General features: G+C 43.8%; 1 protein-coding gene across 1 annotated transcript; it reads right to left on the bottom strand.

Annotated features, from left to right (window-relative positions):
- Positions 1-1,068: 1,068 nt before the first annotated feature.
- ZDHHC4 (zinc finger DHHC-type palmitoyltransferase 4) lies at positions 1,069-14,773 on the bottom strand. The gene is given in 9 exon segments (XM_032603959.1): positions 1,069-1,409; positions 7,134-7,378; positions 9,048-9,173; positions 11,360-11,393; positions 11,395-11,539; positions 12,038-12,111; positions 13,280-13,403; positions 14,066-14,232; positions 14,695-14,773. Coding segments are annotated over 8 exon segments (1,098 nt in total). The 5' UTR covers positions 14,125-14,232; positions 14,695-14,773; the 3' UTR covers positions 1,069-1,118.
- Positions 14,774-15,525: the final 752 nt, after the last annotated feature.

Here is a 15,525-nt window from a genome sequence, read left to right as displayed (position 1 = left end):
GGCTGCGACGACAAATGATGCCTGCCTGCCTGCGAGTCCCTATTCCCCAGCCCCCTCCAGGTGGGCCCCGCCTAGCCTGGGAGGGCCATAGGAATCATGTCTCCTGCGCCTGACCACTACGACCTCAAAACCCTCAGCACTTTCTGTGAATCTCTTTTCCTGCATTCATCTCTCTGCAATGAATGAACAGCGGGGCTAGCCTGGGATTTTAAAAAAACGGCAGAAATGACTTGAATGTGGTCACAAGAGGCCAGTGGAGGGCAGGCCAGAGGCCACAGGAATGAGCCTTCTGTAAAAGGTCCATTCTGGCCTGAGGGTGGGCCTAGGAGAGGATGCTGGGTGTGGTCAAGGAGATGAAAAAAGCCAAGGCCTTTCCCAGGGAAAGATGGAAAGGACATTAAAGAGGGTGCAGCTGAGACAACTTCAAGTCACAGAGACCCTCCTGCATATCAGGGGACACAGCCATAAGGCCCCTCCTGTCCAGGAGCCCAGTGGGAGACCAAGGTCAACTGGAACCTCTGGGAATTCACCTTTGAGCCCCTTGGCACCAGGACTTTAGAGATGCTCCACTCCAGCCGGCTGAATGAACAGAGGATGAGCAAGGGGTATTTCTGCCCCAGGGTTTATTAGCATGGCACCTGGCAAAGCTTAGGCACTCAGTAAACACTAGTTTTCCCTTCCCTTCCTTAGCTACTGAGAGCCAATTCATAAACACAGTGGAAACCGGGAAAAAAGAAAGAAACCAATGCTTAGAAAGTAAGGATCCAGGACTTCCCTGGTGGTGCAGTGGTTAAGAATCCGCCTGCCAGTGCAGGGGGCACGGGTTCGAGCCCTGGTCCGGGAAGATCCCACATGCCACGCAGCAACTAAGCCCGTGTGCCACAAGTACTGAGCCTGCGCTCTAGAGCCCATGACCGCAACTACTGAAGCCCGCGCGCCTAGAGCCCGTGCTCCGCAATAAGAGAAGCCACCGCTCGACACAACTAGAGAAAGCCCACGTGCAGTAACGAAGACCCAACGCAACCAAATAAATAAAAATTTTTTAAAAAAGAAGAAAGTATCCATATGTATAAATAAACATATACTGTATTTAAAAGGCAGTAACACTCTTCCCATTCTTATTTCTTCTTTCTCTCGTAATGTGCAACAGCAGGTAGAAAGATCTCGCGAAGGTTGCTCCAAAGCCCACGGGAGTGAATGTTCCGGTAAACCTGGGACTCTGCTGACGGGGGCCAGACCACGTGGGGGCAATGCTGGCACCAGGCTCGGGCACCTCTGTACCACTCGTTAGTAGTCTGGTTGGTAGCGGCCAGGTACAGACAGAAGCATAGGTAGCTCCCCAGGAGGAAGCTCAGCACCACAACAAAGCCCAACAGGAAGACAATCCTCGGGAAGGTCAGGAACAGGTACTGGGGGCAAAGAAGAAGCAACACGTTAGGCAGCTAGGCTGTGACACGAGTCGGGGTCAGGAACCACCGGCCATGGTCACGTCCATATACACTTCAGAACTGCCTTCCCAGCTCCCCCACCTCCATACACATCTGACCCACTGAACACAAAATCAGAACCAAAAACAGCACTGACAAACCTCCCAGGAAGAATTTCATATGGGATAAATTAAGTGTGTGCATTGAAGGAAAAGGGGAAGGACACTCAGGGGATGATGCCAGTTAGCTATTCAGAAAATAAACAGAGAAATGAATGTAGATCGTAGTTCATGCATCAACATAAAGTCCAGACGGACAGAAGAGATCAATCTCTCTCTGAAAACAATACGACCACAGAAATACATGTACAAGGGTATTCACTGTAGCACTGATTTTAATAGCCCCTCTTCCCAAAAGAAACAAGTTAAATGTCCATCCAGGAGGAAGAGTAAAACTCTGGGATAGTCATACTATGGAACAACAAGAAGCCTTTAAATTAGGTCAGTGTCTCTGTACTAATTTGGAAAAGATGTTGGCAATATATTGCCCAACAAGAAAGACAAAATGCAAAAATCACAATGGAATCCTATTTGTGTAAAAACAAAACTAACTCCATGAAAGTGTATGGCCATATAATTAAACATAGAGAAAAAGCCTGAAATGTACACCAAACTATAAAAGTGATTGTCTCTGGAGAATGAAACTGTTGGGAGGGGAGGGGAATAATTCCCAGTTTATATTTTATTTTTGTCCAAGATGTTTTAAATTTTCTTCTCTCCCGCCCCCGGCTTTGTAGAGATACAATTGGCATGTAACATTATGAAAGTTTAAGGTGCATGTAATATACAACATAATGATTATATATATTATATAATGAAATGATTACAATAACATTAGTTAACACATCTGTCACCTCACAGTTACAATTTGTGTGTGTTGAGTACCTTTATGAGCTACTCTCCTGGCAACTTTCAAATGTACAATACAGTATTGTTAATTACAGTCACCATGCTGTACGTTACATTCCCAGGACTTATTCATCTTTCAACTGGAATAACTACCTTCACTTATTTCTCCCACCTCCCCCGACCCCTAAAAGTTCTGGACTACTTGAATTTGTATAAGTTCGTTTTTATGATAGACAAATAATTCTGAAAGAGTTCAATATTTTTGAAAGTTAGCAGAAAAGAAGTAGAGACTTATCAAAACTCCATCAAAACTCCCGATGGGCGAGACTTGCTAACTGAAGTTACAAAGAAAAGAGACAGATTCGATGAGGAAGAATGTCTAAAGCTTTTTAAACAACAAAAAATGAGACACACAAACAGAAAATAAATATAACAAGAATGAACTACCATTATTATCCAAAGACCTCAAATCAAAAGTTATTCTAATATCAAATAGGTAAACAATTAAAGGGCAGAATTCACAAAAAACGATATACCAATGACTGACAGACAAGGAAAGTAATCAAAAGTAATGAAAGAAATGTAATTTGTAAAAAAGGGTAAACCATATTCTGTCAAACTAGAAGCACTTCCCATCCCAGGCATCATCAATGCCTGCTCTTATGCAGTGAAAGGAACACTTACACCCTGCTCTAACCACAGGTTTTAAAAAGCAATTTGATAACATATATAAATATCGGAAGACTTATAAATGTTGTCAGTCTTTGACCCAGTATTTATGTTGTTGGAAATCTATCCTAAAGAAAGTCCTAAATACAAAAACAAAACCATATACACAAGATTACCCATTGCAAAGGGGAAAATGCACTTCACGAGTGGAGGGAACTGGTGGTCACCTCCGTAAACCAATGAATCAACCTGGGCTTCACTGCTCCTATGTCACCTGATGGGATGCACTATGAAATACACATCCCTACCTAGGAAGCATTTTTGCCAAAAACATTTAACTTGAATCTAATCAAGGCTCTAGAACTAACTTCCAGTTTACACTAATATAAAGAAAGAGAAAAATTAGATGACAATTAGGAAAAGAAAAATCTAGAACATGGGACATTTTAAAAGATAACTAGGGCTTCCCTGGTGGCGCAGTGGTTGAGAGTCCGCCTGCCGATGCAGGGGATGCGGGTTCGTGCCCCGGTCCGGGAGGATCCCACATGCTGCGGAGCGGCTGGGCCCGAGAGCCGTGGCCGCTGAGCCTGCGTGTCTGGAGCCTGTGCTCCGCAATGGGAGAGGCCACGACAGTGAGAGGCCCGCATACCGCAAAAAAAAAAAAAAAAGATAACTAGACCACTAAACGTCAATTTAATGAAAAAAAGCAGGGGCATTATTTTAGAATAAAAGGACATAATATTCAAATGTAATGCATAACTATAAAATGGAATCTGGTTCAAGGAGGTAGAAGAGCTATAAAAGACATACTTGAAACAACGGGGAAATCTGAATATGGACTAGAGAGTATATAGATTTATTATTACTTTTCTTACATGGGATAATAGAATTGTAGATACGTATGAGAATGTTGACATTCTGAAAAAATGCATGCTCAGGTATTTAGGGGTGAAGCAACATCGTCTCCAACTTATTTCTAATAATACGGGGAAATATATACACACGTATAGAAAGAAAACAGATTAAAATGTTAACAATTTTAAAATCTAGGTGGAAGGTATATGGGTAGTCACTCTGTTATTCTTTTAACTTTTCAGTATGATTACAAATTTACATAATTGGGAAAAAACTTGAGAATAAAAACTACTCAAGGTTAAAACAACAAGGAGGTATCATGACATACCTATGAAAACAGCTGAAGTGAAAATCAGTGATAATGATAAACCTGGCAAAGATGCAGAGAAACCACTTACTCCCCCGTCCCTGGGGAGGAGAATGTAGAAAGGTACAAGCACTCTGCAAAACAGTGTGGTTCTCCTTTTCAAAACTTAAAATGTACTTACCATACAACCCAACAATCACACTGAAGACTTCTTTTCACACAGCAGCTTCTAAACCAATGTTCATAGCAGCCTCGTCAGTGATAGCCAAACACTGGAAATTACCCAAATGTCATTCAAAGGCTAACTCATTAAACAAACTGTGATCCATTCTCACCACGGAAAACTATACGGCAGTAAGAAGGAATGAACTACTGATACATGCAACCACTAGGATGAATCTCAAGGAAACTGTGCTGAGTGAAAAAAACCAATCACAAAATGCTACTGTAGGATTCCATGTATGTAACCATAAATAACATAATAACAAAGATAGAAAACAGATGAGTGGTGGCCGGGCATTAGGGAGGTGGGGAGGAGGATGTGGGTATCAGGGATAACACAGGGAGTCTGTGGTGATGGACAGAAGAGCACCTGAGTTGTGGTGGCAATTACGCAAAGCTACACGTGACAAACTGCACAGAGCTACACACACAACACAAACGAACACATATATAACTGACACTGTGGACTGTGCCAATGTCAATTTCTTGCTTTTGCGCTGTGGTTGCATAGGGATTCTGGCATGGGGAGAGGAGCTCAGGGGTGCACAGGATTCCTGTAACCTCCTGTAAATCTATCATTATTTTAAAATAAGAGTTAAAAAGAAAGATACAGGCTTTAGGACTATGCGTGTATTTTATCATATTAAGACAATATCCTTCAATTCCTATTTTCTAAGTGCTTTTATTATAATGGGTATTGAATTTTTTTGACAGGCTTTTCAGCATCTAGAGAAATAATATCATTGTTCCTAATACTTAATAATGCTGTATAAGATACTAATCAATTTCCCAATATTGAGCCAACCTTGCATTCATTTAATACGTCCCACTTGCTCATTTTATTTTCTTTGAAACAAAAGGAAAAAAACACTCAAGGAGGATTAGGCAGTTACCTAAAAAAAGACTGCTCATAAGCCATTTCCCATAAATGAAATAGAAATCTTTTAGCAATCAAATGAGTTTTTAAAGAATGGCTTTGACTTTTACATTATGGTAAATTAATGGGCAAAGAATAGTCTTTTCAGTAAATGATGCTGGGGGACTACCCTGGTGGCGCAGTGGTTGGGAGTCTGCCTGCCAATGCAGGGGACACGGGTTCATGCCCCGGTCTGGGAAGATCCCACATGCCGCGGAGCGGCTGGGCCCATGAGCCATGGCCGCTGAGCCTGCGCGTCCGGAGCCTGTGCTCCGCAACAGAAGAGGCCACAGCAGTGAGAGGCCCGCGTACCGCAAAAAAAAAAAAAAAAAAAAAAAAAAAAAAAAAAAAAAAAAAAAAAAAAAAGAGTAGCCCTCGCTTGCTGCAAATAGAGAAAGCCCGTGTGCAGCAACGAAGACGCAACGCAGCCAAAAATATAAATAAATAAATAAATAAATAAATGATGCTGGAACAACTGGATATCCACAAACTAAAGAATAAAGTTGGGGCTTCCCTGATGGCGCAGTGGTTGAGAGTCCACCTGCTGATGCAGGGGACACGGGTTCGTGCCCTGGTCCGGGAGGATCCCACATGCCGCAGAGCGGCTGGGCCCGTGAGCCATGGCCGCTGAGCCTGCACGTCCGGAGCCTGTGCTCCGCAACGGGAGAGGCCACAACAGTGAGAGGCCCGCGTACCACAAAAAAAAAAAAATAATAATAATTAACTCAAAATGATTAAAGACCTAAATGTAAGAGCTAAAATTATAAAATACTTTAAAGAATATTTAAGTGTAAATCTTCATGACCTTGGGTTAAGCGATGATTTCTTAGCTATGACACTACAGCAAAAGCAACGAAAGAAAAAATGAATTGAACATCAAAATTTAAAACTTCTGTGCTTCAAAGAAAACTACCAAAAAAGTGAAAAGACAACCAACAGAATGGGAGAAAATATTTGCACATCCTGTATCTGATAAGAGTCAAGTGTCCAGAATACAAAAAAGAACTCTTGCAACACAAGAATAAAAGACAACCCAAATAAAAATGAGCTGCTTCTCCCTTAAACTTTCTTCTCCAAAGAAGATATACTAATGGGCAATGAGCACATGAAAAGATGCTCAATATCATTAGTCATTAGGGTAAATGCAAATCAAACCACAGTAAGGTATCACTTCATACCCACTATATGGCTATAATAAAAAAAAAGATAATAACAAGTATTGTTAAGAATGTGGAGAAATTGGAACCTTCATAGATTGCTGGTGGGAATGTAAATGATGCAAATGTTTTGGAAATCAGTGTGGTGGTTCCTCAAATGATTACAACAGAATGTTATTTAGCCATAAAAAGGAATGAAGCACTGATTCATGCTACAACATGAATGAGCTTTGAACATATTATGCTAAGTGAAAGAAACCAGCTCAAAAGGCTACATATTGTATGATTCCATTTATGTGAAATGACCGGAAAAGGCAAACTCATAAAGACAGAAAGTAAACTGGTGGCTGCCTGGGTCTGGGGAAAAAGGGAATGGGGAGTGACTGCTAATAGATAAGAGTTTCTTTTGCAGATGATGAGATGTTCTGAAATTAGATTGTGGTGATGGTTATGTGGTTCTGTGAATATACTAAAACCACTGAACTGTATACTTTAAAAGGGTGAATTTTATGGTGTGTGAATTATATATTGATTTTTAAAATTTATATATCAATTTTTTTAAAAAGGAATGCCTTCATGTTTTGACTCAGAAAACAAATGCCCTTTTCCCAGTTTTTAAACCTTAAGTCAGAAACATACAGCCCACAACATAATTACCTGAATATTAATTACCTGAACAACAAAGACAGTGTCAACCACCTGCAAGTGTCCGAAGTCATTGATGTAAGTCTCCAGGTGCAAGTCCGACACCATCACCAGCTGGACTAGAAACACAGTGCTCACCACAGCCATGGTGGCAGCCGAGGCCGTCAATGTCAAGAGGTAGAAGAGGAAGTACCTGATGTTCCAGGCCCCGATGCAGTTGTTCACCCACACACAGTGATGGTCAAAGCGGTGCACACACCGGTTGCACACACCTGCACAAAAATGGGGGAGCCACAACCCTGCGTTGATCCTTGATGACACCGTGCACTCCTACTGAGAGTTTCACACACTGACACTAGCAGTATGAGCTGGTAGTGTCAATGGCAGCTGCTGTCACCAAGCTTTCAGAACCGAAGGGGACAATACAGTAGCCAATACAGTAGCCACATGTGAGTAATGAGCACTTGAAATGTGGCCTGAAATGTGGCTACAAGAGAAACTTGAAAGAATACTTTGTTGATATTGATAAATTCACAGTTGTTTTTCAGTTACGCATTGCTCCTTTGAGATCAATGTGAATAATGCTGAACTTATTAACTTGGACAGACATAATTTTAAAACTGATGCTTTTGCTTTAAAGTCAAATCAATTCTTCTGATAAAGACGAACCATTATGTCAATATAGACGTGGATATTAAAGAAAAATGCTGGTTTATTTATTTTGGCTGCGTTGGGTCTTCGTTGCTGTGCACGGGCTTTCTCTAGCAGCGGTGAGTGGGGGCTACTCTTCGTTGCGGTGCACGGGCTTCTCATTGCTATGGCTTCTCTTGTTGCAGAGAATGGGCTCTAGGCGTGTGGGCTTCAGTAGTTGTGGCACACGGGCTTAGCTGCTCTGCGGCGTGTGGGATCTTTCTGGACCAGGGCTTGAACCTGTATCCTCTGCATTGGCAGGCGGATTCTTAACCACTGTGCCACCAGGGAAGTCCCAAGAAAAATGATGTTTTGGTACTGATTCAGTCATTGAAAAACTTTTAAGAATGTCTAGAATAGCTTCGGTATGTGAATCAGCTCTTTCAACTGTAAGTTTTATGAAATCTAAATACAGATCAAGAATTTCCAATAAAAATTTAGTGTCAGGTTTCCCTGGTGGTGCAGTGGTTGAGAGTCCACCTGCTGAGGCAGGGGACACGGGTTCGTGCCCCAGACTGGGAAGATTCCACATGCCGTGGAGCAGCTAGGCCCATGAGCCATGGCCGCTGAGTTTGCGCGTCTGGAGCCTGTGCTCCGCAGCGGGAAAGACCACAACAGTGAGAGGCCCGCATACCACACACACAAAAAAAAATTAGTATCTATTGATTGAGATGTACTGTAAATGTAAAAACCACAGAATTGCAAGGAATTAGTATGAAAACAGAATATAAAAAAATCCACGAATGATATTTTTATACTGATTACATGTTAAAATGGTATTTTAGATACCTTAAGTGACATATAATTAAAATAAATTTTTCCCATTTATTTTTACTTTTGCAACATGGCTACTAGAAAATTTTAAATCACATCGGTGGCTCACATTATATTTTTGTTGGACAGCACTAATCTAGAATCTTGGCCACTGCCCAGAAGAGTAGGCTCTGCCAGGACTGAAGTCTGCAAACACAACATCCTACAGAAACATCTCTTGAGCAGCAAGCACTGCCATGTGGCAAAGGAAGGGCTGTTTTGCCCAGAGCTGAAGGTTACCCACTACAGGAGAACACAAGACCTCACCTCTAGGTATCTCAAAGAAACCACTATCTAACTATCCCCTACCAACAGAGGCCATCTCATGTCTGGAGGTCAAATGGCCCTGCTTCTAGATTTATGTAACATTCTCTTACAGATGAAGCCCACTTGTCCGCTGTGCGAGGGCAGAGCTGGAGGGGCCAGAACCAGACTTACTGCAGTGCTTGGATCGCGCTGGTTTCCTTAAATCACAAGTAGAACACCTCACGTTCTTTGGGAACATCCCTTCATCAAATTCATACACTTGAAGAAAGAGTAATTCATTTGCTTTTGTTATGGTACCTGAAAAAAGGAAGGACAAGTGTCAGTTTCGAGCAATACAGTGGACCAGATGTTCACACAATCTGTCCTGGCAAAGCACAACTAAAACTGCTGTATTTAATATTCCAAATAATTTATTTTTTAAATTAACAGCTTTGAGATGTAGTTCATAAACCCAATTCACCCGTTTAAAGTGTACCATCCAATGTTTTTTTTTAATTAATTAACTTATTTATTATTTATTTTTGGCTGCATTGGGTCTTCATTGCTGCACACGGGCTTTCTCCAGTTGTGGTGAGTAGGGGCTACTCTTCGTTGAGGTGTGCGGGCTTCTCATTGCGGTGGCTTCTCTTGTAGCAGAGCACAGGCTCTAGGTGCGTGGGCTTCAGTAGTTGTGGCGCATGGGCTCAGTAGTTGTGGCACGTGGGCTCAGTAGTTGCGGCGTGCGGGCTCAGTAGTTGTGGCATGCGGGCTCAGTAGTTGTGGCATGTGGGTTCAGTAGATGTGGCACGGAGGCTCAGTAGTTGTGGCGCACGGGCTCAGTAGTTGTGGCGCGCGGGCTCAGTAGTTGTGGCGCGCGGGCTCAGTAGTTGTGGCATGCAGGCTCAGTAGTTGTGGCATGCGGGCTCAGTAGTTGTGGCGCACAGGCTTAGTTTCTCCGTGGCACGTGGGGTCTTCCCAGACCACGGCTCGAACCTGTGTCCCCTGCATTGGCAGGCGGGTTCTTAACCACTGCGCCCACAGGGAAGCCCCCCTTCAGTGGTTTTTATAGTCACAGAGTTGTACAACCACCACTACAATCAACTTTAGAACATTTTCATCACCCCAAAAACAAATCCTTTCAGCAGTCATTCTCCATTTCTCTAATCCCACAACCCCTGGCAACCACTAATCTATTTTCTGTCTCTATGGATTTGCCTTTTTTGGATACTTCATATAAATGGAATCATACAATATGTGGTCTTTTGTATCTGGCTTCTTTCATTGAGCATAATGCTTCCAAGATCCACCCACGTTATAGGATGTATAAGTACTTCATTCCTCCTTATGGTTGAATAACATTCCATCGAATAGGTATATCGCATTTTATTTATCTGTTCATTAATTAATGGACATTTGGTCCTTCAAGGATAGAAAAGATTAAAATAAGGGAATGGGGACTTCCCTGGTGGTGCAGTGGTTAAGAATCCACCTGCCAATGCAGGAGACACGGGTTCGAGCCCTGGTGGGGCAAGATCCCACATGCTGCGGAGTAACTAAGCCCATGCACCACAACTACTGAGCCTGCACAGCTAAAGCCTGTGCTCTGCAACAAGAGAAGCCACCGCAATGAGAAGCCCGTGCACCACAGCGAAGAGTAGCCCCCGCCTCACCGCAACTAGAGAAAGGCCGCGCGCAGCAACGAAGACCCAACACAGCCAAAAATTTTAAATAAATAAATAAATTTAATTTATTAAAATAAGTGGATGGGAAAAAAAAATACCTAGCAAGTATATATCTAAAAACAGTGTAATAATAAATGAGTATCAGACAAAGGAGACTTGAGAGCAAAGAGTATTACTAGCAACAAAGAGGCTCACTGTATTTTGAAAAAAGATTCAAGAGATAATACTAATTCTAAACTTGAATACATCTAATATGAGTATATATAACTATTATACACACACACACACACACACACACACACACACACATATAATAGCTTCAAAATATGTGAAGGAAAAAATCTGTCAAATCTACCAACAGGATGAGATCACATACCTCTCTCAGTAATCAAACAAAAATATTAGTATGAATATAAAAAATCTGAACATAATTAACATCTTGATCTAATGGACTTATATGGTTGCCTGTGCCCAAGGACTAGAAAATATAATACTCTTTTCAAGAACACATGGATCATTTACAGAAACTGACAGCATGCCTGGGCATAATGCAAATATCAGTAACAACTTTAAAAGAAACAGTTTCATATAGACGGCAAGCTCTGTATATAACACAATTAAGTGATAATGTTTAAATAGTTCTAAATAATCTGTGGGACAAAGAAGAAAAACTAGAAACCATTCAAAACTGAAAGATCATGCAAACCCTACATACCAAATTTTCTGCAAAGCCCTTGGAGGGATCACTACTTGTTTGTAGTACTTTCAGTGAGACAGACAGTTGATCTGTCACCATTTTCTATACTAAGAGCCTCAACTTACCAGGGTTTGTTTCACAACTTAGGGCAAAAAAAAAACAGGTTTACAATCAGCAGCAGATAAGGCAGAAAAAGGTAATTCAAGGAGAACTCCAGCTCTCGACAGAGGCCAAATATTTCCCAGGTGTATTCAGTATAAACCATTCCTTGCAAGATGAGATGCAGGATAACAAAGGTGTGGTTTCTGAAAGGACACAGGTACATGACTTGTTCACAGGGGCTTCTCTGTGAAAAAATCACCACACTACAGGAGGTGAACCAACGGACAACCACTTCCTTTGGGTTTGAGACAACAGTAAGAATTACATTAGAAATCATGTGAAACATTTCACCTAGTACCTACCACATAGTAAGTACTCAATAAATGTTATCTATTATCATCATCATCTTTGTTGGGAACTGAGGTCTCAGTATCAGTATATATTTCTTTTTACAGAAACGCACGTCAATACTTTCCCATTCTTTAAGTATTGATACTTAAAATTTGATATGTCAAAACCCCAGAGATAAAAGGCAGATTATCTGTCAGTAGAGGTTCTGAACCCAGGACTCTTGATCCCTGCAGCATCCCTCCCTGTATCACGCTGGAAACAAACAAGGAACCTCCTACAGCTAGAGGACAGCAACAGTTAATAATCGAAACAGAAAAGAAGATAATACTTAAACTCTGAAATATAAATACCGTGTATGAAAGAGGTAATGAAGCAATCTTAGCATGGCTCTCCGAAGGCATTCTGGAATTATATACGAAATTATCTGAAATAAAAGAAAAGAGAAAGATTCAGTTTCATTTCTCTTTCTCCCCACTCCTAAACAAATTAGATGCTTCACTTTCAGCCAGCAATATTGGTGATATTAAGGCATGTTTCCGCATGTGAGCAGAGAAGAGATTTAAGTGAGAATAAAGAGGAGGGCTTCCCTCAGCTGCCCTTCCTATGATGTCAACTCCTCCATTTCCATCCTGACCCCAAACAAGGCACTAAGTCAGGGTCTTCAGGCAAAGAGAGGTGAGCAGAGGGGCTGGATCAGGTAATGCTGATGTAAACTGTTAATGTAGCCTTTCCCTGCCTTGGGTTCAATCCTAGGTTCCAGAGTCCACCTCCAGATCACGGAGCATTAGCCCAGGTCCCCCCACCAGGCCAACCCCTTCCCAAGGCTGCTCACCCCAATTCTGCTCACTTTGATCCCTGGAGGAGTGTGGGCAGCCCGATGTTCAGCTTTCTACTCACACTACCCCCAGTTTCACCCATCAGGCCCCTCCAGGCAGACACTGCTCACATCCATGCCCAACTACAGGCATCAACTCTAGAGAAAAACAGCCAACCTTGAGAATGCTATCTTCTCTTAAAGCATCATCAAAAGATTACTTTTGGGACTTCCCTGGTGGTCCAGTGGTAAAGGATCCACCTTCCAATGCAGGGGATGCGGGTTCATTACCTGATCGGGGAACTAACATTCCACATGCCCACGTGCCACAACTATTGAGCACACGAGCCTCAACGAGAGAGCCTGCATGCTGCAAACTACAGAGCCCACATGCTCTGGAGCTCACGCGCCACGACTAGAGAGAGAAAACCCGCGCACCACAACTAGAGAGAAGTCCGAGCGCCGCAACTAGAAAGAAACCCAAGCACCGGAACGAAGAGATCCTGCATGCCTCAACAAAGATCCTGTGTGCTGCAACTAAGACCCGACACAGCCCCAAAAAAAGGAAAATTAAATAAATTTGTTTAAAAAAGATTACTTTCAACAGTAACAAAACAGAAAGAGAGAGACTTTCGAATATACCGCAAGTGCCATAAATGAAAGGACAAGTGAACGAACGAATAAAAAATGGCATCTCTTTTTTGTTCTGACAGAAAACTGGTGAGCCTTTTAGACTGGTGGTATTCAAAATCCCGTGGTCTCCAACCATCACTGTTACCTGTGCTCCTCTTCTGACCAGGCCTTTAAAGCAATGGGTTTTCGAGCAGATGCAGATCGTAACAACACCAATCAGCATAAAAGCCAAGTAGAACAAGAAGAGAACCAGAAAGTCCATCCTGGGGCTACAAAGGAACAGAGGGAGTGTGACTATTACTGAGGGATACAGTCCAACACATATTCTCAGACATCAATTCCCTAAGTGACTCCAATTCCCTAAGTGACTCCAAGCAGGATTCTTCATCCTTCAAGCACAAATTGTCTTTCAGTGGGGCTTCCCACCTGGTCACCCTTCAAAAGTTTCCTAATCAAACCACTGTGGTCTGCCTTGTGGCATCTCCTGCCTGCAAATCCCAAATAAGTGGGGAAGAAATATGCAAAATGCATCCCCCTTCCCTCCCACAACGATAAATCAGTCTTTTACTCCCCTGAATATAAATATTCACAATGACACTGATATGAAGGTACCCAAAAGAATCTGCTGACATTGCTCTTGGAACAAGCATCCACCAGAGGCAGTCAGGGGCCCCCAGCCAGGATCAGGCATGCTGTCCTATGAAGATCCCTCCAGGACAGTGACCACAACAATCAGGGATCACCCAGGGGGACCAGAGTCAACACACAGGCCTGTATTAAGAAACTGGAAATGGTTAATATTGGCCTTGGCAGATATGGTTCTGGGCAGAACTTCCAATTAAGATAACCAAACGAGAAACTCCTCACGAGATAAGACAGAGGAAACAAAGAGCAGCAATTCTCACGAAGTGATTCAGGGTCCCCAGCCTACATATTTCTTTTGTTTGGATAGTTTTCAGCCGGCAGCTCTGGCATTCCTCCTCCGAACATTCACGGAGAATCCAAAACGGCATCTCCTCTTGTCAGCGGCGTGCGCCCGGCACAACAGGTGGCACCCAAAGCTGCAGGAGACATGCTCCTCTAGGAAGCTGGATCTGGCTGCGAAGACATCAATTCAACCCTCACATAATATGACAGGCTAGGAGTCAGGGGCGGAATACATTGTGTAAAAGAATTTGGAAGTCAAGGGATGTTGAGACCCCGCAGGATGTACGGGGCTGTAAGATTTCTAGACAAAAAGCTCATTGGGAAGTAATAACCCGGGAGCCTTGGATCTCGGTGTTTATCCCTATACCTGAGGAGCCCACGCTGGGGACCCAACAGAAAAGCATTCCCGATGTTACTCTCCGTCCGAAGATCCCAGCGGGTGGGCCTGGCCGGAGCTTTCCCCGGGAGCCGAAACCGGGGTTGGGGGGATGGGAGGTGCAGCAGATCTATGCGCCGGGAGCGGTGGACGTGGGGCTGCAGCTCCATACACAAAGGGGAAGGGCGAGTCAAACAGGGAGACGAAGGGCCCTGTGCCAGCCCAGGTGTCTAACAGCCCAGTGGAGGCGGACTTACCGCCGAGACCAGCCTAGCGCCAGCCGCACCTGGTCCGCGCCTCTAGAGCGCGTCCCCAAGACTTTCCGGCGGAAGCGTGACGTCATCACGCGACGCCGTCGGCCAGGCCGACTTCCGGCGGAGGTGCGTGCGGACAGCTGGTGGGGCGGGTCTGCGGTTCGTGTTCTGCGCCCCCGTAGTAGTCTTTCGCTTCCCACCTTGATTCCTCCAGAATGTGGTCAACTCTGACGGCTGGGAGGTCCAACTTTATAGAGCCGTTGCCAGAAATCTTACAAAGAGACTGTCCCAGGCCTGGTGCGGGCGAGGACGCCGCTGTTGTGAAGCGGCCCGAGCCGCCCACCGGCCTGGGTAGAGCCCAGTCATGGCTCGGCTCCCAGCCGAGCAGGGACCCCGGGCGGCCCAGGGCAGGCACACCTAGGGGCTCACACCCTGTGTCTTAGTGGTGGACAGAGTTCGCTTTGCTTTCTGCCAATCACACCGTTGGGACCTGTTTGAACCGTCCTAGTGTCTTTGCTCCTGCTGTCTCAGAACACCTCTGAACATCCTGCCCCTGGGAGCATGACGATTGATTTGACTCCAAACCTAGAGGATAAGAAGGAAGGCTGTTTAATGATAGTTGAACCTGGAGTGAGAAAAGCTGCTTCCAAACATAGCATTGACAAGTCCCCTGTGGGGTGTCCCTTTTACCCTGAACGCCTCTGAATCAGCTGAGACCAGTCTATTCTCGATGCCTCTGAAAACCTGTCTGTAACTGAGCCCAGGGCCTATCCTTCTTTTGAGGGGAAATGTCTGTGATCTCCAAACGCTGGCATTAAAGCGCTTCTCTTTTGC

Source organism: Phocoena sinus, chromosome 15, assembly GCF_008692025.1.
Source record: "Phocoena sinus isolate mPhoSin1 chromosome 15, mPhoSin1.pri, whole genome shotgun sequence".
Taxonomy (NCBI): domain Eukaryota; kingdom Metazoa; phylum Chordata; class Mammalia; order Artiodactyla; family Phocoenidae; genus Phocoena; species Phocoena sinus.
This window is presented reverse-complemented; position numbering and strand designations above follow the sequence as displayed.